The sequence below is a fragment of the Anolis carolinensis genome, chromosome 6 (genome assembly GCF_035594765.1).
Source record: "Anolis carolinensis isolate JA03-04 chromosome 6, rAnoCar3.1.pri, whole genome shotgun sequence".
NCBI lineage: Eukaryota > Metazoa > Chordata > Lepidosauria > Squamata > Dactyloidae > Anolis > Anolis carolinensis.
In genome coordinates, this window is record NC_085846.1 from 89,543,267 (window position 1) to 89,567,502 (window position 24,236).

The following is a 24,236-nucleotide window of genomic DNA, read 5'->3' on the forward strand; positions in this document are numbered from 1 at the left end:
TTAAACAGGCTGGGGGAAAGTTTGCGCCTCGGTATTTGGGTCCCTTTCCTATCGTTAAAAAGATTTCTTCCGTTGCGTTTCGTTTGCGTTTACCGTCTAGTTTAAAGGTCCATCCAGTCTTTCATCGTTCGCTGTTGAAACTTGATACCTCTAGTCGTCGTGGTGCTATAGCGGAGGGTATCACTGCCACTTCTCCGCCATCGGGGGAGGAGGCCTTTGTGAGAGGGGATAGTGTTATGATTGAGCCTCATGGCTCTGTTACTGACAGACGTGGGCGTAAGACTCCTCGGGAGTCAGATACTCTCGAGGAGCGAGAGAGAAAAAGACTGCGAGACATATTTGCAGCACCATCTGACGAAGAATCTTTCGAAGGGTTTACGGAGAGAATGGAGGAGGGGCTGGTTAGCTCAGAGGAGGATGAGATGGATTGGACTCGGGTAAGGGAGGAATTGGGGGCCACTGGCCATGATGGGGCAGAAGATGAATGGGGACCTTCAGGATTAGACCCATGGCTTAGCTGGAGGGATGGGACGGGATCCACAGCTGGAGATGCTGTTGGGCGTAGTCAGAGGTGTTCCAGCTCTGACGAGGAAAGTGATGAGGAAACGCCCGGGTTAAGGAGGACAGCTGACAGTGATGAAGATTTGTAACTGGCATAAAATGGGGCTTGGGAGCAATTGCAAATTGCGTCAGGCAAGGTAATCTGGGCAAACGCTTGGGATCCGTGTGTGTGTGGGACGCTTCCCTGAAGACTTGTGTACTTTCCTGTGCTGAGACGTAAGTTGATTGGAATCCAGGGTCAGACGGCGGGAGGGATTGTGTGGGCATTTGTTTGTGCAAACCTGTGCTTACTCTTATTAGCTTGACCTTCCGTCGTCTTTCTGACGGACGCCATCTCCTGCTTTGAGAACCCGGACTGAACTGACCACGGCTTGTCTTCCCCCCTTCTTGGACTTGGAAAAACTACAAACGTCTGCTTCTGGCTTTGATCTACGGAACGGAACTGGTCTACTCTACTTCTACAATCCTTGGCTGAATTGCTCGTGTTGGAGATCCTGTCTACTGTGTGTGTGTGGGAGCGACGCAAGTTACTCTAAGCACAGTGTTGGCAGTAGAGAGGAATCTGCTGCCAATTAGTTGCATTCTTTGTATCTTTTGTTCCTTGGCTTTCGTTCTGTTAATACCTAGGCTGAAGCAAGCAGTTTGTTTTTACCCGGATTAAACTCCGGTTTAATCCGGTTTATCTTTTGAACATTTACTTTTGTCCCCTTTTTGCTCCTAAAGGCAAAAATTGCCTGGCCCTTGTGTTTTTACGGGCATTTTTGAGTTCTGTAATCTAATAAACTCTGTTACTTTGAATCTTGTGGCGTTCTGTCCTTGACAAATAATCTGTTTGTCATACATTTGTCATTTTGGTTTCATCAAAGTACCCTTATAAACTGAAATATTACAATAAATTATGTTGCCATGATATTAGTTAGATAGCTATAGTGGCATAAATTTTCAAGCTGTAGTGCTTTTAGGTACATAGTTGACTTTCAGAAAGTATATGTTTCACACAAAGTTCCAGGAATGCCTTGCTGCCAATGTCAAGAGTTTGTTTTTTTAAAATAAAAACTTAGTTTGTTCTTTTGGGGACTCATTTAATAGAGTCCGAAGCATGCACATGGAATACTGGGTTGGAAACAATGCTGAGGAGGAAATTACTCTCACGATCTTGTAAATATCTAACTTTTTGTCTAAATTATGCTCAGACACTTGCTGGCAACAAAACATATGAGGACTGTTGACAATGAAGAGTCACAGCACTATAATCAAGGCATCTGAAATAAACTGCTTCACAATGCACAGAGGATGTTGTGCTTTGCACATAATAGCCTAGTTTAGAAAGGGCACATATGTAACAACAGCTCCTACTACTAAATTGTTACTGAAGTACCACATTTTGCAAACAAAACAAATATTTAACCTGATCTCACGGCAGTTTGAAATCCTTGAGAGAAAAACACACACACACACACACAATTAAAATGAGTATCTGAAATCTTTCATTCTGAATAAATAACTTTGTATCACTATGTGAAATTTACAGAAATGTATGTCTGACTGCACATCTACATTCTTCTTAGCTCAATCTTTATAGCAAAACCCACCAGAAGTTTTAGTCAATGTGTAAGATTCTACATTTCAAATGAAATATTTTATATATGAGGCAATGTGGGTTGCAGGAATTATAGCTAATACGTTGTTATGAATGACTTGGGGTGCTGAATTACCACAGTAGCACACACCGTCCTACTTCATTAGTTCACTTGTGAGAAAACAATTTTTACATCTGTTTCTTGCCATGTTTCTTTTCACGCTTATCTCCAAAGTTCCAGGGGAATCCAGGAAGTACATATCTTAATAGCTGAGCAAAATTCTGACCATAATATATTTTTATTTGACATCAAAATTCAAGTTAAAACATCTGGAATCTTTCTGTTTTCAGAAACAGAAATCAGTTTAAAAACCAAAGAAAAACTACTCAACTGGCCACTAGCAGTTAACAGCTACAATTCATTATCTGATTATCGCAGCATTTTTGTCTGAAGTCTGAATCAAAAAGCTTACTTTTAACATCTTAGCAGGTGAGATCTTTACTACTGCTCATCAGAGGAGAAAATAGATAATTATGAGGCATTCCTCAATTTGCAGTAAGATAAAACATCTGGACATTTTAAAGAAAGGTTTTACAATGGTCTTAACATTTTTGTGTCAACTTCTCTTGAAATTATCCTGTGTGGAAGATCAGTAGATGGTTTTGTAGTGTGCTTCCGAAATAATTTGCTTGGTTATTTTTATGTCATCTGGTAAATCTCCTGGCAACTTATTTTGGCAATACAGAATTATTGTATTGTTTTAACTAATTTTACCTGTGAGCCATCTTGGGTCCAAATTTGGGATAAAGGCAGAATATAAATAAAAGCAAGCAAGCCTGACTGACAGATTTTATGTTAGAAATACCACTCTGTTCAGTTGCATCTAGAGTGTCCATGTAAGAATATGTGATAAGTCAATAAGTAGATCAAACCATTATTTCAGAAGTAATCAGATATTTGTCTTTTAAAGGAAAAAAGTGTTCTGTTTAAAGAGTTCATTCATTTCAATCATCATGAAAAATTAATGAAAATTGAGTACCTGTAAGAAAAGACCGTGGCATTAAACCTACCTGACTAGGTTTTCGTTGTCTCCAGTTCCCTTACATGTTGCACATTCAGTTCTTAAATCTTCAGATTTGGGCTTCTTTTGTAGCATAGACTGTCTCTGTCTTCTTTCTCTAGGAATACGTTCCTATCAGTAGGGGAAAACAGAAGAGGTAGGAAATTTTAGTTTTTACAACACTGTTGATCTAAATATCAACATTTCAATCAATTTAGCTTAAAATAAACAAAATTGTAATGTTCCAACCTCAGGTTTTTCTTCTTCAGGAAAATAGCTTCGTTTTCGTCCTCTAGTTCTCTAGAAATAAACATATTTTAAAATTAATTATCATTCAACTTAAACAAAATAAATCAAGCTTCTGGTGGTCATAGAAATTGATGGAGTAATCCAAGATTTAACATGACCAAGATTCAAAACAAATCCTTGCCTCCAAAAATACCGTAAAGGTAGCTTTTGTTAATTCAGTAATTCTTCAATGTATCCATTTAAAAACATAGCCTCAGAAAACCAAGTAACAAAGCAAATGGCATTCATCACCTCTCTACTTCAGGTCACGGAAGGCTGTGGTTGAGAAAGAATGACTTAAGTCTTAAGATGACTCAACAGTAGTTTTTATTGAGCAGCTCAGACAGGCTCTAAGTTGCTTACAAACAGTTTCGTTATTATGTGCATTTAAGGTCATTCTAATTCATCAAAACTTATCACTGGGCTATCTTGTCCAGATTTATTCAGAAATTTGCCATGGCCTTCCGCTAAGATTAAAAGAGTGACCTGCCTAAAATCATCCAGTGGATTTTCACGGTTGAGACCGATTTGAGCCCTAAGTCTTCGCTTAAAATTAAAACAACCACACTGGAGTGCTTCACCGTACAAATGGTGCATATTCCTAATCACAGTTCAGGTATATTGCTCACAGTATTAATTGTTGAAAAGTTCTGGCTGTATACTGTACTGTAACAATTTTGGATTTCCAATTCAGATTTCACTACAAATAACATGTTCCTGATCCTAAACTTTGAAGGGCTCAATGAACAGAATTTCCTTTCTGACTAATTGATTTTCTAAATGGTACCTGCACACCAAGTATAGACAACTTTTCACTTAATGTAAGCCATGTTGATTTCAATAAGATATATTATCTAAATCATTTAATGGCTCTAAGTTTTGCCTCATACCCATCTTCGTTTTTACCAAAGGTTTCTGAATATTTTTAGGGCTTCATTTCCATTGGGAATTTAAACTTAGTTTTCTTTGTACAGCAGGTCTCCTCAAATTACTTTCAAAACTTAATTTAATATCTTGAATTTCTAAAGAGAGTTGCCATGAAGCATTAGAGATGCAGCTGGAGCTGCTTTTCAAGATTCATTCCGGGCAGTAATGGGTGATCATTTTATTTGAGTTACTTTTGCCAAATGTGTTCCACTCAGTGTGCCTAAACAGAGTCTTTTATGACTTCTGAGACCTTTGAGACTACTGTTATATGAAATAGCATTCTATTTTTATTTGGGCTGAGACTGTATTTATTTATTTTATTCAAAGCTCTTCACATTTGTATGACACATAGCAGCAGGCCATAAGGAGATGGATCTAAACACGATGAAGGTGAGCTGCTATTTCACTCTGATAGTCTCAGCAGTGGAGGGAATACCTGATGAAACCGTGGTGCAATAAGTCTTCTGATATGGAATACTTATTATTATTATGAATTCTAAACATGTGTCCTTTGTTTAATCTGTTTTGTGTATTTTAATAAGTATTTTATAGAAATATGTTTTAATATGTATTTTTAATAGAAAAACATGTTAACATGCGTATTTGTGGTATTTTTACAATGTTTATGTATTTTAATTATTTTGTAACCTGCCATGAGAAGAGGTGGGCAAGGAATAAATAATAATAATAATAATAATAATAATAATAATAATAATAATAATAATAATAATAATGTGATTGCTAGTTTATGTACCCTGCATTTTCTCTCAGGGGACAATAAGTGAGGCCCTGCTGCAATGTGTTCCTGTATGCATGGAAATACCTGATCCTGTGTATATTATATGAAAAAAATAATTCAATGGAGCACAGAAGGCATCTGTGTTCAACAGCATGCTGAATGTGGCCTGGGAGGAGGTCTAAGCAGGTATTTTATGTACATTGACCTTTGCTGAGTGACTCAAGGGATTCATGCCTGGGAATCCAAGCAAGTCTCAGTCGAAACTCTGATCTTTGGGTATTCAATCATAGTTAAATACAAGAAGTGTTTCTAAACTTAGGGAACTCCAACTGTTCAATGTTAACTAGGGCAATTAAGTCAACTCCTTATGTCAAGTTATACAGTTTTAGATTAATGTGGGTAGAAATGCAGAAACATGCTGCTGCCAACAGCTATTAGCAGATAGTCCTGAAGTTACCATGCTAATGATATATAAGCATTCACAGACATATGGAAATACCAACTCTTTTTTTAAAAAAGCTATGAAACAACCAAGCATGAAAAACAAATTGTATATATGAGTGCTCCTTTTATAAAAATGGAAATCTGTGACATATTTCCACAAAGTGCAACACCATCTGCTTTCACTGGCTACTGGCATATAGCAGATGGAATGGTTATCACACCAGAAGTGGCAAGTACTTTAACACTGCCAATTGGTAGTGCAACATAATTTAATTTAGTTTATACTCACAATGTCATGCGAAGGAAACCAACTAAAAAGAACAAAGCAGTGAACTAAATAACATTCTGTTAGGTTTGCATAAAAAGCCTATTTAAAACCAGTCAACATCCATTTACGCTAGTGTATTGTCTGGGAATGAATACTCTTGAGTATTTAAAAATGCAACATAAAGGCTTAGCTATGATACTATAATCTTTCTCAATTTCTTCAAAAATCTAGCAATTCTTTGTTTAGAAAGGTCTAGAAATCTACCCGCTAGAACTGTTATGACCTGATCATCTCAGCTAACAATGGTTTTTATTAGAATGGACTGGACAACCTTTTCCAGGAAAGATTTGCTGGTTGTCAGCTAAAACTCTGGTGAACAGGGTTCAAAGCTTTGCTTGCCTACTGGGTGATCTTAGAAAATCACCTCTGACCAAATCTTGCCAAGAAACCCCTGTGATAGATTCACCTTAAGATCATCGTAAGTCAGAAAGCCAAGCCCAGAAAAGTCATTTTGTATCAAAGGTAGAAAATCACACAGGAGGGAAGGGGGCCAGGCACATGCTGGGGTGGACCTGGGAGGGTGTGGGGCCAGGGCAGGGCCTGGGTCATCTTCAGGTTGTCCTCCCGGCATAAGTATAAGGCTGCTTGCCCTGTACCCTTGGCATTATGCCAGAGATAGGGCAAGACAGGCAGAAGTTGAGAGTGGTCTGGAGGGTTCTCAGCCATCGTGTGCCTTCTTGAGTTGTCCTTCCCGCTTAATGTTGGAGCCACGTCCTTATGCTGGGAGGAGGTGGCTGAGAGCACTTCAGAGGGCTTTCAGCTGCTACGTGGCTTCCTCCTACATCTTTTTGGCATGAGGATGCAGCAGGCTGCCATGTCCTTCTGCCAAGAGGACAGGGGAAATGAGAAGGGCCTGAGGTAAGCACCCAGGGGGCTGTATCCGGCCCCTGGGCCTTAGTTTGCCCATGACTGATCTAGTACAATCAAGCATTTCAAATTGTATATTTTACATACTTTATCAACCTCTTAACTCCACCCACTGTGCACCTATATGTGTGCATCTACCTGTTGTATGGATGTCTTGTGTATTAATGTACATGTGAATGAACTTAGAGCTGTTGGACAGAGAGTGGTGGACTCTTTGGATGTCTTTAAGCAGAGATTAGATGCCATCTTTTACAAGTACTTTAGTTGTACAGCTGTTTTGAGTCCCCACAGGGAGAAAGGTGGGATATAAATAAAGTAAATAAAAAAATACATTGTATATTCCTATAAGGAAGGGGGTTGGACTCACAGTCTAATCTAATTCTATCATTCTATATTTTCCTGTTGCATGATTTATTGTAATTTATGTGGGTATTAGGAGTGTCTGCAACTGCTCCAGCTCAGTTTGCCTGGCCAAAAGTGAAATATTAGAAATCGTGTATAGTCTCTTGATGTTACTACAATCAAATAAGGGCCTTTTAAAAACAAGAATCTTATGACAGACCTTTTACACCACTTTCTTACTGAGGAAACATTCCTTATAAACATAAAAAGGTGAACAATTCTTCCACCCCCTAACTACTAGCCAAGATGGAAATTGTTATTTTTATCTATTATTTAATTTATATCACATCTTTTCTCCAAGGAGGTAAAGGGTTAGTGCACAAATCTAATTCCGTCTGTAAACATGACAGAGAAGTAAGATTTATTTGCTGTTGTTAGGGCTAAAGAATAGGTCTTCATGACACTGCAGCCTATTTTCCTATGCCTTATGACCCTGTATTAATCCAAAAGGGCAGAATGCATTTGTCCATATTGTTGAAATATGACAAAGACCTATGTTCATTGTGCAAGATGGTTCTCATCCCCCTAAAATTAAGGTTTCAACAGAGCAATTTAAGCCATAAAAAATATCTCACATACACGGTTGTTGTACTCGTGCCTTGTTGTCAAGCATTATTGGATTTTCTCTGTAGCACATATATGTACCAGCTCAAGCTCATCAGCATGATCCCCCACCCTCCTTTAGATTTTAGCTCTAGGGCCATAGTTACAGCACCTGGTACTTTTATATTTCTTTTTAATTAAAACCACACATAATTAATTTAGACTTGCAACATGAAAATTTTGACCATCTGTGGATGGGCTTTCATCTACAGCTGCCCTTGGGTTGACATTCTAAAGATGCTATCTGCACCACATTATTAGACCTTGTGACATTCTACTGAAGGTTGATCGCATGTCACTGTTATAACGAAGGTTGGCTGTTCTAAAAGAGTTGTTTTAAAGTCAGAGCGGAGGAGAATGCAAGCCAAAAAAAATACAAATGCATAATTAGAGGCATGTACTAAGTTGTTCCAAATTTATTCAGGGAAACATTTGAACTACCTCATACTCATTCACTTGCTGTGATATTCGCAGTAGTTGATATCTGTACATATTCTCAGGAGGAAGGTGTCAGAAACAGCAACAAATCATTTGGCTTTCCTGAGGCAAGTGAAAGGCAAACTTGGCTAAGAAAAGAAAAGTGTCAAGGCCTAGGGCAGGAAGAACTTTGGTCAAATAAAAATGGGAAATAATTCACAGGAATTGGTGAGAGTAAAGACAATTTAGCTGTGAGAAGACAAGAAAGAAACTTGTGTGTAGACATGTGTCTCATAAAATGTTTTCAGTCAGAACATTTCTAATATATTTTTGGTACAACAAAATGCATTAAAAATAAGGTACAAGTTAAGTCTAATATACTACATTTCTCCCTAACTTATAATTTCTGCCATAATCTCCATCTAAATGTACATTTGTATATGTACAAAGTAATGTTTAGCTTTTATCACTGTCTTCTTAATATGTATCTCCTCTACAATCATCAGTGTAATGATATATAATTTTGTTATTATTACTACATTTTCCCTTGCCTTTAATGAAAGCTAAAATACTTAATATAGGTATGGAGAATTCAATGCCTCCAAATACAGAAAAGGCTAAGGATTAAATAATTTTATAAAATTAATGAATGACTGAGTATAGAGGAACAATTCTATCCCCAGGTAAAATAATGTATTTCTAATGTCAGAAACTGTTTGATCAGCAAAACAATGAGCAACCTTCTTCTCCTAGTCCTCCATTCAGACTAAATAACTGCTGTAGAAGAGTTTTTAATTTTTCAGAGCATAATTTGAAGCATGTTGAAGAAAACGTGGTTAGATGTCTTAAGTTGAATGAGCGAGTATGTGACTGAAGTCTGTGCTTCTCATTCTAAGACACTAAAATCAAACAGCCCACGGAACACTGCACACTAAGTCAAGAATGGCAGTCTTCAGTTTTTGAGAAGCTGCTATCTCAAAGTCATTTGGCAAACAGAGCTCTTCCTATGAAAATTCACCAGTATACACTTCAATACCCTATAGATTTAGCAAAATAGTTTGAATTTCTCAGGCTTTTAATTATTAAGACTGTAAACATCTGTGATAGAATATTTGAAATTGCTCAAATTAATGTCCAGTTTGTTCATGGTTCCTTTCTCTTTTATTTGTTGATTTTATTATCGTAAGGGTGATTTCTGTCAGTAGCTCTGGAAATGATTTTACACTGAAAAATGGGATATAGTTGAGCCCTATCCTCTACCCTAAGTTAAATTACTTTGAAAACAAAGCATACCTATTCTTTGCAACCAATAAATGACACCTATTTTGCATCTTCACAGCAAAAAACAAAATTATTACAGGCTAAAGTGGTATTAAGAAATATTTAATTCCTTAGCTGAACATATCAATTTATATAATGAACTTGTCTACAAAAAGAGAATTAGCTAATTGCTCTGCAAGCTATATTTAGTTGTCATGGGCCCGAAATTCATCTCATTTGTTTAATTCGTGTTTTTGTTTTGTGCCGTTCATTCAGAATGCACGAAATGGTACACACCCCCCCCTCCAGAATGGAAATATTAGTAAAACAGAAAAACGTGGAAACTGTAGCCATTTGGTTGGCTGATGTTCGGTTTCCATTATATGTGAAAAACATAGTTATATCACTAAAGAGCAAAACATATATCATGTCAAGAGGATCAGGAAGTCAGTCAGTAGGTGTGTTGTTGAAAGCTTTCATGGCCGGGATCACAGGGTTGTTGTGTGTTTTCTGGGTAGTATGGCCATGTTCCAGAAGTATTCTCTCCTGACGTTTCACCCACATCTATGGCAAGCATCCTCAGAGGTTGTGAGGTATATCATATATGGCATGCTTGATCAATTCTTGGGTAGCTTTTTGCTGATGAGATCAATACTAACAATGGAACTTTACATTTCATTGGGAAGAATTATTTCTACATCTCTTACGCAGCCCATACTTGTCTAACAAATATTAAAAGAGTATACTGACTTCTGCGTCAAAATAAAATTGCAATATAAACAATATGTTGAATCTGGAGTGAGTTAATTATACTTCAACAACATCAACATTTATGTTTTAGTCATAACAAATAAAAGGTACCAGTGCAAACAAATCACAAATGGACAGTTCACAATCTGCATTCAGACTCGAGGGGGAATTTCTTGTAGCCTAACAAGGGCCCTAACAGCACCTCTATCCCCCAACTACTGATTTTGGTAATAATACATCTCAAAGACAAATCTCTTCCTCTGTGTTGTCAATAGTCTTTCATAGAACCAGGATAACAGTTATGTCACTTCTCAAAGCTCAAGTTCATCAAATGCAGCTTTCATAAGAAAAAAGAATATCTCTCTTTGAGAAGAAGAGACTTCTTTTCTTGACAACTTAACATGGAAGAAAACATGCTAAAACAACGCAAAGATTACTTTCTTTTAATGCTAGGATAGGAGAAAGAATACACATTCTGCCTAATCTATATTGAGTCAACTAACTTCTCAGGTGACTCGTGGTAGTACACACTGGCTGATCTGAGTTGATGGTAGCTAGTACAAGTACTGTTGGCATGTTCACAGAATTGGATTACAGCAGTCCCTGAGTTATAAACTGCTCATAGTTAAGAACAAGGGTGAGACAACAGGAAATGAGAGAAATCTACCTCTAAAAAGGAGGATTTCACTCCTGTAATAGTTATCATAGGGAAAAACTATCTCCACTGAAGCTTTATCACCAATCCTTGTTTCCATAACATGCCAAATTTTTAAAAATCCAATTGTCACAGGGACAGAAAGGGAGGTAAAATCTTCTGAACAGGAGCAAAGAAAGCAAAACAAAAATCACAGGGGTGTTAACCTTTCCCTGTGCTATCCAAAACGTGTAGTTAGACAGTTACACATGGCTGGATTTACACTTTAAAAATGTACCTGTTCTAACTTAAAAATAAATTCAAATTCAAACCTACAGAACCTATCTTGTTCATTACTTGGGGAATTCCTGTTCATAAAAAGGGTCTGAGGATGAAAAAGGTTGTGAAAGAAAGATTTCCTCGGTGAGGCAAGGTAGCTAGTATTGCAGTGATAGCAAACATCCTTCCCACTCCTGGACAATGAATGGAGCATAAGCCTATCTGCCAGAGACTTTCTGAAGCACTTCCCAGAGAAGAACATATAAATGCTGTTGGTTTCAATGAGGTAATCAATCTGGATCCAATATAACATAATTCTGTTCTAGTATGTTGCCAGACACTTTAGATTATTACTCCCTAAGCTAGACAATTAAACTAAGATGACTATCAAGGGATATATTGCAGTTATTCTTAGAAAACCCTTGTCTGCCCATACTCCTATATGGTTGCAATAGCACTCTCTATCTTAATTTTCTTTTTACATACAAATAAGTGCTGCAAAAGCACACACCAATTAGTGCTCTACCTCCCCATTTTAGGAAAACCATATGGAATGTTTAGCTATTATCTGGAAATATGGACAAAAAAAAAGACAGATGACATGAGTTCAGTAATTATCCCTTCACATATGTAGACATACTCCAGCTTGCATTTCTAGCAAATATTCTTTGGATTTTAATGAAAGGGAAGTATCTACTATAATATCGATATTCTTGATGCTTCCAACATAAATTCAGCAAACTTACATTGTACAAAGAGTAGATGGATTGTATCATGACAGAAAATGTATTACTATATGTTATTACCATAGCATCACCAAATGCATTCCTTAAAATAGTTCTTGGGGGGGGGACTGTTGTTTTTCTCCTAAGAGGCATATATAATAGAACATAAATTGCTTTTTCAGCATAGTATTCACTCTTCCTTTTAAAAATTGTAACACAGAATGTTGTCATGCATTAATAAAGGCAATATAAGGCATTACAACATGGAGAACAGTTTCTATAGAACAACACTTAATCACCCACAGCAGGCCACAGACTACACACAGAAGGTTAATCTTGTCAAGGCAACAAACCACACAAGCATCCCAGAACGAGGGATTTAAGTGACTCAAGTTTATTGTCTAACTTTGACAAGCAACTGTGGCAAGACCTCATTAAAAATAGATTAGTTACAGCATACATAACATGTTGCCACAAGTCAAAATTACTGAATAAATATAAAAATTCTCTCTCTCCCACCCTGCCTCTGAGGATCAGAATAAAGTCTAAAAGTGTCAAGTAATTTAACATCACCTTTACATAGGAAGGCAAATATTTGCTCCCAAAATGCAATGGTTTGGGCAAAAGCGTGTGAGCCATTAGGAGGGGGTAGGGAAGAACAGCCCTCTAAACCCATTCTTAAGGAAACATTTCCACATTTTTAAATAATGTGTTTCAACAGAGAAGAATAGAGGCACAAAGGACTTGATCATATGAATTTATAAACATATGTGACCATCTCAGAATTCACAATGAACATCCTTGTTTCTAAAATACCTTTGCATTCAAATACATCTCTACAAGGAGAGTGAAAATACGGCTATGTAACAGGAAATAATAATAATAATAATAATAATAATAATAATAATAATAATAATAATAATAATAATATTTGCTTATTTCCAGCCCTCCTTCCAATAATGGTGCTCAAGGTGGCTAATAGCATATTAAAACAATGCAAGGTCAATAAAAGCAAATGTAAGACTTAAAGGGAAACACATCATACATTAAAACAGGAAACATTTAACATATTAAACTGCATTATAATTTGCTACATATAAACCTTTTGAAAAATTAATACCAGCACTGTGTAGAATTAGGAATAATGTAATTTACTGCTGACTGCTCAAAACTGTCAGGGAACAATTTTGCAAGATGTAATACTTTACATTCTGACTTTAGAACATTCATAGTTATGTGAAATGAATCTAAGAAAAACAAAGAGGATTTCATCTTTCAAAACAAATCTCTGGTATCTAGTGTACTTTATGTTTTTGTAACAAAAACTAAAACAGATTATTTTCATTTTATATCACTATAAATCAGGCATGGGCAAATTTCAGCCCTCCAAGTGGTTTGGACTTCAACTGCCACAATTCCTAACAGCCTACCAGTTGTTAGGAATTGTGGCAGTTGAAGTCTAAAACACCTGGAGGGCTGAAGTTTGCCCATGCCTGATATAAATGCTTCAACTTGAAGACTTAAGCTGTGAGAATGTTGGTTTTAAAGCAACAGACTGTAGCGGGTGTAGTTCTGACTGAGCGATCATTTACCGTGCTTCTGATAGGAATCTTCTTTGGTTCTGGGGTTACATCCTGTGGAACAAATTTCACCGGCTCCTTAATCTGTCTTCTTGATCGCTTAGTTCCATCTGGTAAAGTTTCCATGGCAATGTCTGCTTCCATGTCACTGCTACCTGCTTGGTCACACTCTGAACACTGCCTGAAAGGACCAAAAGAACAAAACAAATCCCCAAAACTGAATACAGCAGCTACCAAATGCAGAAAATCATGCAGACTGAAAATCCAAAATTAAAGATGAATGGAAGGCATTTTAAGTGTTAAAGAGGACTTCTTTGGGTTTTCTTTCCTGAAGGGCATATCCCATGACTCAAGTTCTTGCTTAAACATGTAAATTTAAAAAAACCAACATAACAACTTTAGGGACACCTATTCAGAAAACAATGCTGTGTAGCTGCAAGCCTCCGCTCATTTGTGAAGATGAGGGGTAGGCTATGTAACTCGGCAACATTCTTCTCTACCTTCTAAAACTCAAAACCCTATATTTATAAAAAATATTGTTCTGTATATATCATAGACTCTAAGATTTATCCTCTCCTGCTTCATCACTTGCTGCTCCTTCTAATTTTTATCAATGACATCAATGCTGAACATTCTTGCTGGGAGAAAATATTGAATCAACAAGTAAAGAATCACTTTTAGGTATGGGCAAGATGAAATAATCTCTTCAAAGGTTGTAGAGGATTCAAATATACATTTTGTTAAATTAAAAAAAAAACTCAATGAGGTCATTTAATATAGGCTCATAGCCTGCTGAAAGAAAGTTAGATGAACATTTGTAAACTGAAATGCTTTAATCATACATCACATTATATTAGAAAACGTAAGAATTCATTGTTGAGAGAGATGCTTTAGGAAGACACTTTTTGTAAGAAGTACACTGATAGCTTAAATAGGTTAATCTGTTGATGTTTCTGAAAAAGAAGACCCCCTTTACAAGACTCTAAAACCATAAAACATCTGCTGTAGGCATTCGGAAAGTGTAGCACATACCATGCTGCTTAAAAAAAGCAAAAGATCTGCAGTATCTTAATGAGACATTGCTGCTGTGTCTCAGACTACAAATATGTAAATACATTTTTAGAAGAGTATGTTTTCTTTAAAAGCCATAATGGAATCAATAGAATGAAGCATAGATGCAACCCTCCCCCATGTTCTCTGATGAACTCAATCTTAATCACTCATGTTATAAAGCTAAATAAAATTATGGTGCTAAGGACCTGGAACCAGTGATGTGATTTCTTAAAGATAAGACTAGTAAAGTGAAAATGGCCACATATGTATCTGCACACCATAGTATCCCTTATTCTGCACTGCTTTTCTTTTGATTACAGAGTAAGTGTCTTGAATTATCATATATTTTCATGTAAAAGTTGAGGGTAGGTTTGGGGCCCAAAACTATGGATTTTTATATGTCCTGTGGATAAGGGCCATTACACAAATACTGCCCTAGGGGAGTCATCATCACTATTTTGAATGCCCAGTAGGCATTCAGAAAGGCCAGAAGGAGTGCCATGATACACAGAATAGAGGGGATCACTGCTTCCTTTAGGTTCTCCCAGGATGGACTACTACTTATTGGATAAGAAATTGCAGTTGCCATAATCATGACTGATCATGAGTAAGGGAGGGAACTTTAAACGTCTCTTGAGACACACATGCACACACACACACAAAACCCCCTTTATTTCTCCCTCTCCACCAGGCCACTGCTCTCTGCTCATCCGAGTCCATTGATCTTGTGGTTGAGTGCCTCATTCTGTCCAAAGCCTTTGGCCACTTCACTATAAAACACTAAATAATTAATAAAATGTAACACCCTCCCTCCAGCAAACATGAGAATCTCAGACCTCATGAAATAGAAAAGGTTCATAGTAGGAAGGTTCCTCAGAGGGGGTTACTTTGTATGCAGTTTTTTAAAACTTCAGTTCATGTATGTGTGCAAACAGATGGGCCAGCATGTATATGTGATCCCACTCCCTCCTCCATCCAATCTACTTCCCACTTGAATCACTGGCTGATGGGGGGGGGGGTCAGGGGAAGGGGAGAGGGTACACTCCTTCCCTCCAAGCAGTCACTCATTTGGGTAGGAAGATGATCAGACAAGGAACGATTAGGTGAGTGTGCTTGCTGGCTCAAGTACTCGCTTGCTCATACATACAATCACCCAAGTAAAACAATGTCAACACAAAGCAAAATCCTCTGGGAGCCATCTTGCTATGAGTTTTGATCACCTGCTAACCATACACACGTTAGTTCTGAAATGGACACTTTGATTTCAGATGCCCTGCTAGCCTACAATAATATGCACTGAACATTCTTTAAAAAGTCAATATAAATTATATTCACAAGACCAAATAACCTCTCACCAATCTGCTCTGTCTTCCAATCAGCCCTCCCCCCCCCCTTCCACCTTGATTCTGAAACATATGCAAACAACTCAGTTTTCCTAAAGTTGTGGAGTAAAAAGTGAAACCAGTCATATATAGTATGTTTCTACAGTACTTGAAACAAGGTAAGCAAGATTATTTGCCTTTTGTAGACAACTCCCAAGACTGATATCTTTCTACACTGAGTTTTAAAACATGACATAAAAGGTTAACTAATTGCAAGCACAATATTTACAAAACACAAACATGGGATGAATAAAAAAAATGAGAGATGTGAACAAGGAAATGGAGAACATGAATTAACTACTGATTCATTTTAAATGTAATGAAGACAAGAATCATATAGTTAGCAAAAAGCTTTCTTTCTATATGTGGTTTATTTAACTGTAAATTTAGATATGTTTGTGTTTATTCCCCAGCAATTATCATCACAGATGTGCATCACTAGAGCAATTACACAAAATCTCTTTGCCCACCTCCCAAGAAATCTGATTAGGAAAGTAACTCTACAAGCTCATTTTGAGAATTACTACCATCTACCACTATTGTCAATTCAAACCACATTACATCAATTGGAGGGGGCAGGGGAGCAGAAAAAAATCAGAATTTGGGGCTCCATCAATAATATTTACAACTGATTGATCTGATGCTCCAAGTGTTAATATGAGAAACATCTGAAACAGCAACAGAACTATAAAAAGCAGGGACACCATTCTGTTGAGCTTCACATTTATAATAAGGACCGTATTGTATAACCTTTCTCCTGATCTTGAAAGGAATTTACAGAGACACATCTAAAGATGAAAAGGACGCAATCAATAAGTCTCAATTTCTCTGTTATAATCCTATTCCACTGAATATACCCTAGCTAAATTAAAAGTGAAAGCTAAGTTTGTGATCAGAAGTGCAGCTGAAGCATGTAATTCGCAGCAATGGCAGAGGGTTTATTGAAAGAAAGGCCTTGCTATCTTTCTGACCTATTACCATTGAAATATTCAGTTTGTGTCCTCTTGATCTGATGACTTAAACAAATCTTTTCAATATGATTAAAAAGCAAAATGAAACTAGCCAATTACAGGGCTGACCACTGAAAGTGAGGTTTGCTTATAAAAGTCAACTTGTTATATCTGCTGACAAATGGAATTCTCCCAAAAGAAGGGGGGTTGTCAACACAGCCTTACCCCTAACACTAACACACAGGCCTCAGAGGCCTGGTAATCTTCCTACAGCAGATATTTTGGCAGTCTAAAATGATTCAAAATAGCAAGAGGAGAAAGCCAAGTGAAGCATGCATGGGGGATGTGGAAGAAGGAAGAATCTATCATATCCTGGTTTTACTGATGGATTTGTTTCTATCTACAGAAGCACATTGCTAGATCTTGGCCAGTGAATTTATAAAATGGAAGACCCAGAAAGATCAATATATTAGCAAATATTTATAGCACATACTTATACATGTCTATTAATAAGTAACCTTTGTTGAGTTTGATGAGGCTTAGATTCAAGTATGAAGATATAATACTGTGGCCTTGGAAATAAAATTATTTTAGAAAGCAATTTAGACAAATAACCTTAACTGGAGAGGGGGTGATCCTCTCTGATTTCTAAGTACTGGGTACGTGAGACAGATACTATAGTTTTAAAAAATATTTGCCTTGAAACTATAATTTCCAAAACATAAGACAGTCCAAATTATTACTCACATATAACTTTCACAACGTAAGACTCAGGAAAAGACAACAGAAAGGTTGAAGAGAGCAGGAAAAGAGAAAGACTACATTACAAATGGATTGACTCTTGTCAAGAAAGCCATGACCCTGACTTGCAAGACCTAAGCAGGTTGAATAATAACAGCTTGGAGGCCTCTAGTTCAGAGAATTGCTGTTAACCATGACTTCATGGCGCAACACAGTCACGATCAGATCCCAGTGAATTATTCAATAAGTGAATTTAAGACAGAAGTCTAAAGAATAAGTTTTGGAGTCTCATAACACCAGCTTTTGTGCATGGCTGAATTTTCAAACACAATCTAAATATATCTGTGTTCAAGTCGAACTTATGTATAAGTCGAGGATAATTTTAGGGACAAAATAATGGCTTTTTATATGGCCCATAGATAGATTGAGTCATCCCAGAGAGGAAAACGCCAGTGCTGTCTCAGGGGCCAGTTGCCTGTAGTCACCACCACAACTATTTTCCCGCCCAGACCCAAGCATTCAAAAAGGCCTTTCATCACTCTACTCAGAGAAGGAGTTGGTTCTTTTTAAAATAAAAGTTAAGGCACAGTATTAAATCATCCCCTTTCTGAGAAGAGTGGTGAAAGGCAAGAACTTAGTCCATCTTGGGAGAACCTAAAAGAAGCACCGATCCCTCTACAATATTCCTTTGAGGGTAAGCACCAAAGAGCCATAGATGCTGACCCCATTCAAAAAGAAGAGAAGCATCACTGGAATGGAGAGGATAGAGGCTGTGTATCTATGCTTCTTTTAGGTTTAGATTGGCATTCTTTTTTTAATAAGAGTTAAGGCATAATATTCACACAGATCCATGGATAAATCTATCCAGGTTTTACCCAAATGTCTAGACTTATACACAAATAGACAGTAATAGCAAATGAATATAGACGTTAGCTGATGTTTTTCCATTGTATAATTCAATATTTTCATAAGTGCAATAATGGTAGAGGACATACTGATTAAGAAATATGTCTTATATGATAATGTAGAATATTATATTATAATATATTACATTATTAACTCTCTTTTGAATGTATTTAAGAGATTAGTATTCAGCTGTGGTAAAATCACATTTCTTCTCGTGACTGTGCTCCATCATCCCACCTTAATTCTGATGAAAGCAACTGACATGACCAACTTTCAAGGGTTTTCATGTAACCAAGGCACCAAACCATATTTTATGTTGGCTTCAGAGTCTAGTTAAACCAGATGTTCTGTTAAAATTTAGCAAATTTCTCTTAACTGGGAAAAAGAAAAGCTGCAGAATTCTCTTCCAGCGATATACTTGTGCTAGTCCTATATAAACGTGCTTATACAGGATTTAAAAAAAAAACAAACAAAAAAACCTGAAAACAAAAATGTGATCAAAGGAGGGAAATATTTCAGTTAAGCATTTATAAGGTAGAATTGATATGCAATCAAATGCACATTTTAAAAATCTGTGAAGGTCTCAGACTGATAGAGAAGAAGATAGGTAGCAGGCAGATTATAGTGCCCCAGTAAGTAATGTAACGCATGTACAATATTCTTACCAGTAACTGTTTTTAGTCTTCCTTGGCATCCTTGAAAGTGGAGGGTCCAGACATCCAAGATGATAATGGAGTTTACAAGTATCACACAGCAAAAGGAGGTGTTGATCATGGTTCTTCTTGCAAATCCCACAACTTGGAAATGCAGGAAAAAAGTTTCATTTGAGATAGTGCATATACTTTACTGAATCATCTCAATGTTTACATGGGATGAGATCCAGAGAACTCCCTGAGCTAGCAGAAGACACTTCTGCTAGTGCAAAGGGTGGGCTCCCCAGTTTTTAATGATTACCATGTCCAATAATAGCCCTTTGCGCTACAGCCTATCATACTCTAGAGGAGGCTCTGCTAAACTTTAAGAGTAGCCGTTATGGAGGTGACCAGAAATCCCAGCTGTGTAAGTGGACCTCTGCACTTCTCTGGATCAATATATTTGTTTATATTTCTCTAATAGATGTTGGGTATTTATAACTTATAGTACACAATTTAGATTAATGTATTAGAAATTAACTAACATTAAAGTGTTGGTATGAGACATGGGAGACCTCAATATAATCAGAACAGACAGCTGTCTGTAGATAAAACCTTACCACCTTAGATATTTATCTGTAAAGCTAGTTTTTTGCATTGAATAGTAACTGTGATGATGATACAGTATAATTGAAAATATCTTTGCATATTATAAGGGATGCAGAACTATGAATTGTATTGTTATTCTAAATCAGCCAAAAATTGGAAATAACTCATGTCATGTCAGAGTCAAAATGTTATAGGTTGGATCCAAACCTAGTCACGCTTAGAATAAACCCACTGAAATCAACAGAACCTTTAAGTCATGATTTGTTTGCCCCACTAACTTAATGCATATAATGCAAAATTTAAGTTTGGATCCAATTCTATGCAGATATGCAAAAACAAACAAAATGAGTAAGGAACAGAACAGTTGTGACATAAAGCATTGCCTTTCTTGGACAAGATGTGCACGTAAGAATTCCAATAATTTCTGATAATTTATATAGCAACAATGAACAAGAGAACATCAAGCGAGAAATCGGTTTGTAGACAGGGTCATACAGGACAAATTAACACTCAATGGTGCTAATTCAACTCTTCATAAAATTATGAACATTATGATGAAAAAGATAAAATTTGGGTCATACACTGAAATGAAACGTGAAAAGTCTCATGACGAGGATTCTTTCATATCAGAGGTAACTGACATGTAACATTCATCATCAATCATGGCAATGACAAATAACTTAATTTTTTAAAAAACCAATTTAAGATGCTGATTTTCAACTTTGAATTATTCACTATTAAATGGTTTGGAGCCCAAAATATCTTAAAGGATGCCTCCTGCCACGTCATGTTGCATTATGATTTTTACAGGATTACCACTGGAAAAATACACTATATACATTTAACCACCTGATGGAGATATAATTGGGATTAATTCTAAACCCTTTTTGATGCCAAATCAAGGTGCCCATATTTGCACAAGAGCTCTAAGAAAATCAGTATCTTGAAATTTTAAAATTGTAATTTCAGTTTCAATCTACATTGCTTTGGATTACTGGTTAGTTGCTTGTTGTTGGCTTACTATTTGAAACAGTATCATTTTCTTTTTATTCAGTTATTTTAATTTTAGGCACACTACTCTGGAAACCTTGGTGATCAAAGTGTTGTATAGAAATTTGTGAAATGCATAAATTTATGTAAGGATAAGGCAGATCCATGGAGGATCTGTATAGCAAAACAACTAGCTATGTCACCAAATGCTGGTACCAGCCAGGAAGAACTAGTTTTAATTGATACCCAGCAGAGCTTCCCAAATTATCTGAAAACTGGTCAGGATGACCTGTGCTTTAATCAGGCAAGAAGCATTTTATATTTTTAAAAATAGCTTGTGGTTGTTGGAAACAGAACATAGGTGTATATATAAATAAATATGTATTAAAAACATAAATTATATAAACCTGAGCAAATGAAAAATCAGATTTAAGGGTCCATAGCATATTTGTTCAGATTTTTCTGAACCACCTACAATATAAAGCTTCAATAGTCAAGGGACTCAACAATTCCTCACAAAAGAGGTTTTAAATTTTTAGATATAAAACTAATTCATTTTTGAACTGCTGTCAGTGAATGGGTAAAGGCTTCAGTTCTGCTGTCCTCAGAATTAGACAATTGTTCAAAACCAATGAAGTTAGATAATACATCATAATAGTATATAGGAATAAACAGAAATGGATGAACACATTTTATTGAGTTCTCTGTAATATAAACTTGAGTAATAAAGGGATTTTTCTATTCATCATTCAGTATCTACTGCAGCGGGTTGCACTACTTGCCTGTATAATACTGCTGGAAGGGTTGTAGTCTTCTGCGTTCCACCTTCTTTCTTACTTGGCTTTCTCTCCTTAGGTGCTCGCAAAATTGCTGGTATATTTAATTTCTATTGGATGTTAAGAAATATAGAAACACTGGTATATAATGGAACATTCCCCTTCATTTAACTCTCAACAGTTATACAATTTGGCCATGCCCAATAAGCTAAAAATTATGAGGAAAACTGCTTAGTCAGGTCGCATAAATGACCATGCTATATATTCTGCCCTCAAGTGAGTTGCATGAGAAATGAAATTGCATTGCCATATTATTCAGTGAAAAAAAATCAAAGACATTAAAACCCTGGCTTTTTAACTTTCTCCCCTTTAACGGAGAAAGCTTTAACAGAGACAGACAAGGACAATCTGGTTTAGAAGGTTAAAAGGAAAAAGGAAAAGAAAGGAAAAGAAAAATCCACTACACTTCACAAAAGAATATTGAGGCAGTTTATTTTCCTCAGCATCCCTGCTACAGTGGTGCTCCATAGGTTAATTAGAAAAATTATCTTATTGGACCAAACTCTCCACAAAGCAGGAGAGATTCTCTTCGGGTTTCTACTAATCTGCAGTATGCTAGCTTCACAGACAGCAACCATCTATCAAAGTCATTTCTCAGTGGCCCTGTGGGCCTGCATCTGTTCAACCAACTGGAAAAAAGTGTCATGCAAGCTGTGCAAATGAAACTACTACTTTTTATTATTATTAAATGATGGCAACAGGAAATGCATATGTAAATCTTCATGATTTTTTTCCAAAAAGCAAAGAAGTTACTATTAACAAACCTATATTCATGAAGACAAATTCTGATATATTTGGAAGGCTCAAACAGACCAGATCAGATTACATTCTCCAGCCAGTTTAAAAGAACCTGTCAAGCATTTCTGTATACACTGTTAATTCAGTAACTGTTAAAATAAACAAAAGGATATATATAAGACTACTGTCAGCCTGGGGTCTAATTTTGTAAGAGATCATTTTTAATCTTAGAAAGTCAATAGTGAATTCTTAAAAAAAGAGCTAAAAGCTTATTTCTGTTGTTACTGCGTTTTGTAAAAAAGAAAAGAAAAAAAAAGAACTACATTCCTGAGAATCTGCTAACTACAATGAATACAGGTACCAGTTATAAGCCTTTCGTGAAGCCTAAACTGGGAAGCAGCCAGTGGCATTCATCAATGATTCAGACACAGTGAGTTATACAGTGCCACATAGATGGAGGTGATGGGAGAAAAAGGAAAAAAACAGGCATTGAATAGGAAAAAAATGATCCTGGATTTTGCTGATTTACAGCTGGAACATTCTATTTACACCTCAATAAAACTAATACCTGGAAGGCTGCATCTTTTCACAACCAACAAATCAATCATTATTGCCATCAAAAAATAACCAGTTGCGCAAGCCCTGGCCACTTTTGCCTCCTAAAAAAATTAATATTATGCCCTTATACATAATTAATTGAAATGATATCTGCTTTATGTCACAATCTTATTCAGAAAAAGAGACTGTAGGCAAAAACATATCCAAGAAAACTTGTTGTTTAGAGCTACAATTGCGAAGGACGGAAAAACAAGGAATGCAGTTGGATGAACTCATGCTTCAGGTTTAGCTTCATCACAAGTGACAGGTCAATCAGTTACCGTAAATGAAAGAATTTTGCAAACGAGATAGCTAATACAAAAACAAAATTAAGCTACGGGTTTCCAGCAGGTAGCATGCAGAGCCCTAGATATATCATTATCCCCAGGGAAAGACATGAAGTTTCTTTTCAGCCACCAAAATTGACAGTAACAAAAAAGGCCTACTCTTAGGAGTCATATGATATGTAAGATATAACAAAAATGAGGAAAAAACAAAAACAAATAAGAATGGGGAAAAAAAACCACAAACCTGCCCAATGATTCTCCCCAGTACTGCCCAAATTCCTTGCCCTTCATTACGTAGTTTGGCATTTATATTCTGAAGTTCTTCTAAGGATTCACACAACTGAAAAAGAGAACCGTGAAAATCATTGGGAGTTACTTAGCACCTCTTATCCAGGAGGAGGCATTCTTTACTTACAATACCTGTTCTATGCAAGATAATTAAATAATAAAATTGTTCAGTCATGTCAATGCAACTGAAATCAGGAAAGTTAATCAGCCATTGAATAACACCAGAAAGAAAACATGGGCATCCATCTGCTTAGTCAGAGAGAACCTAAAGCAATTTTGTCTGACAATAAGGCTATAATGGCAGTCAAGAAACATCACAACAGTTCCACTCTGTTATTTCCATCTGCAAAGATGTGCCAAGTATTTCTACACAGAGAAGCAAGATTTCTGTGCTACACATCTGGATACTAGAAAATATACATCATTTTATACATTTATCTGGAAAAACGACTATCTCTTCCTGACTACTCCCTATTTTTGGACAATTCTAACACTTTCATGGTGTGTACTTCTGCATGTCTTTTTAAAAGCAAGCTGAGGACAACAGTATTAATTCTAATTTTCACAATGCAGTCTTCTAGACATTTAAGTCGATCTAAACACTTCCTTCTACCTGGTCATAGTTATATGCAAATGTCCTAAATTCAATCCCTGGTCTTTCTAATAGATGAGTTAGCAGTGATGTGAAATGAATCTTTAGAGAGCCATTGCAAGTCAAAATAGATAATACTGGGCTAAGTGGAAAAATAGCCTGACCTGGCATAGAAAAGCTTCCTAACTAAG

The 24,236-nt window shown here is 36.5% G+C and overlaps 1 protein-coding gene across 9 annotated transcripts in view; it reads right to left on the bottom strand.

Annotated features, from left to right (window-relative positions):
• phf14 (PHD finger protein 14) overlaps positions 1-24,236 on the bottom strand; it is a 154,012-nt gene that overhangs the window by 88,160 nt on the left and 41,616 nt on the right. For 8 of the 9 annotated variants that reach the window (XM_008112580.3, XM_008112575.3, XM_008112579.3 and 5 more), the window contains exons 11-16: positions 23,410-23,505; positions 21,490-21,593; positions 19,142-19,273; positions 13,457-13,625; positions 3,451-3,501; positions 3,212-3,333 (exon numbers count right to left, since the gene is read on the bottom strand). In XM_008112580.3, the coding sequence (XP_008110787.1) occupies positions 3,212-3,333; positions 3,451-3,501; positions 13,457-13,625; positions 19,142-19,273; positions 21,490-21,593; positions 23,410-23,505 (674 nt within the window). Of the gene's footprint in view, positions 1-3,211; positions 3,334-3,450; positions 3,502-13,456; positions 13,626-19,141; positions 19,274-21,485; positions 21,594-23,409; positions 23,506-24,236 lie in introns of all 9 variants that reach the window. The other variant, XM_062957826.1, reaches the window with a different exon arrangement.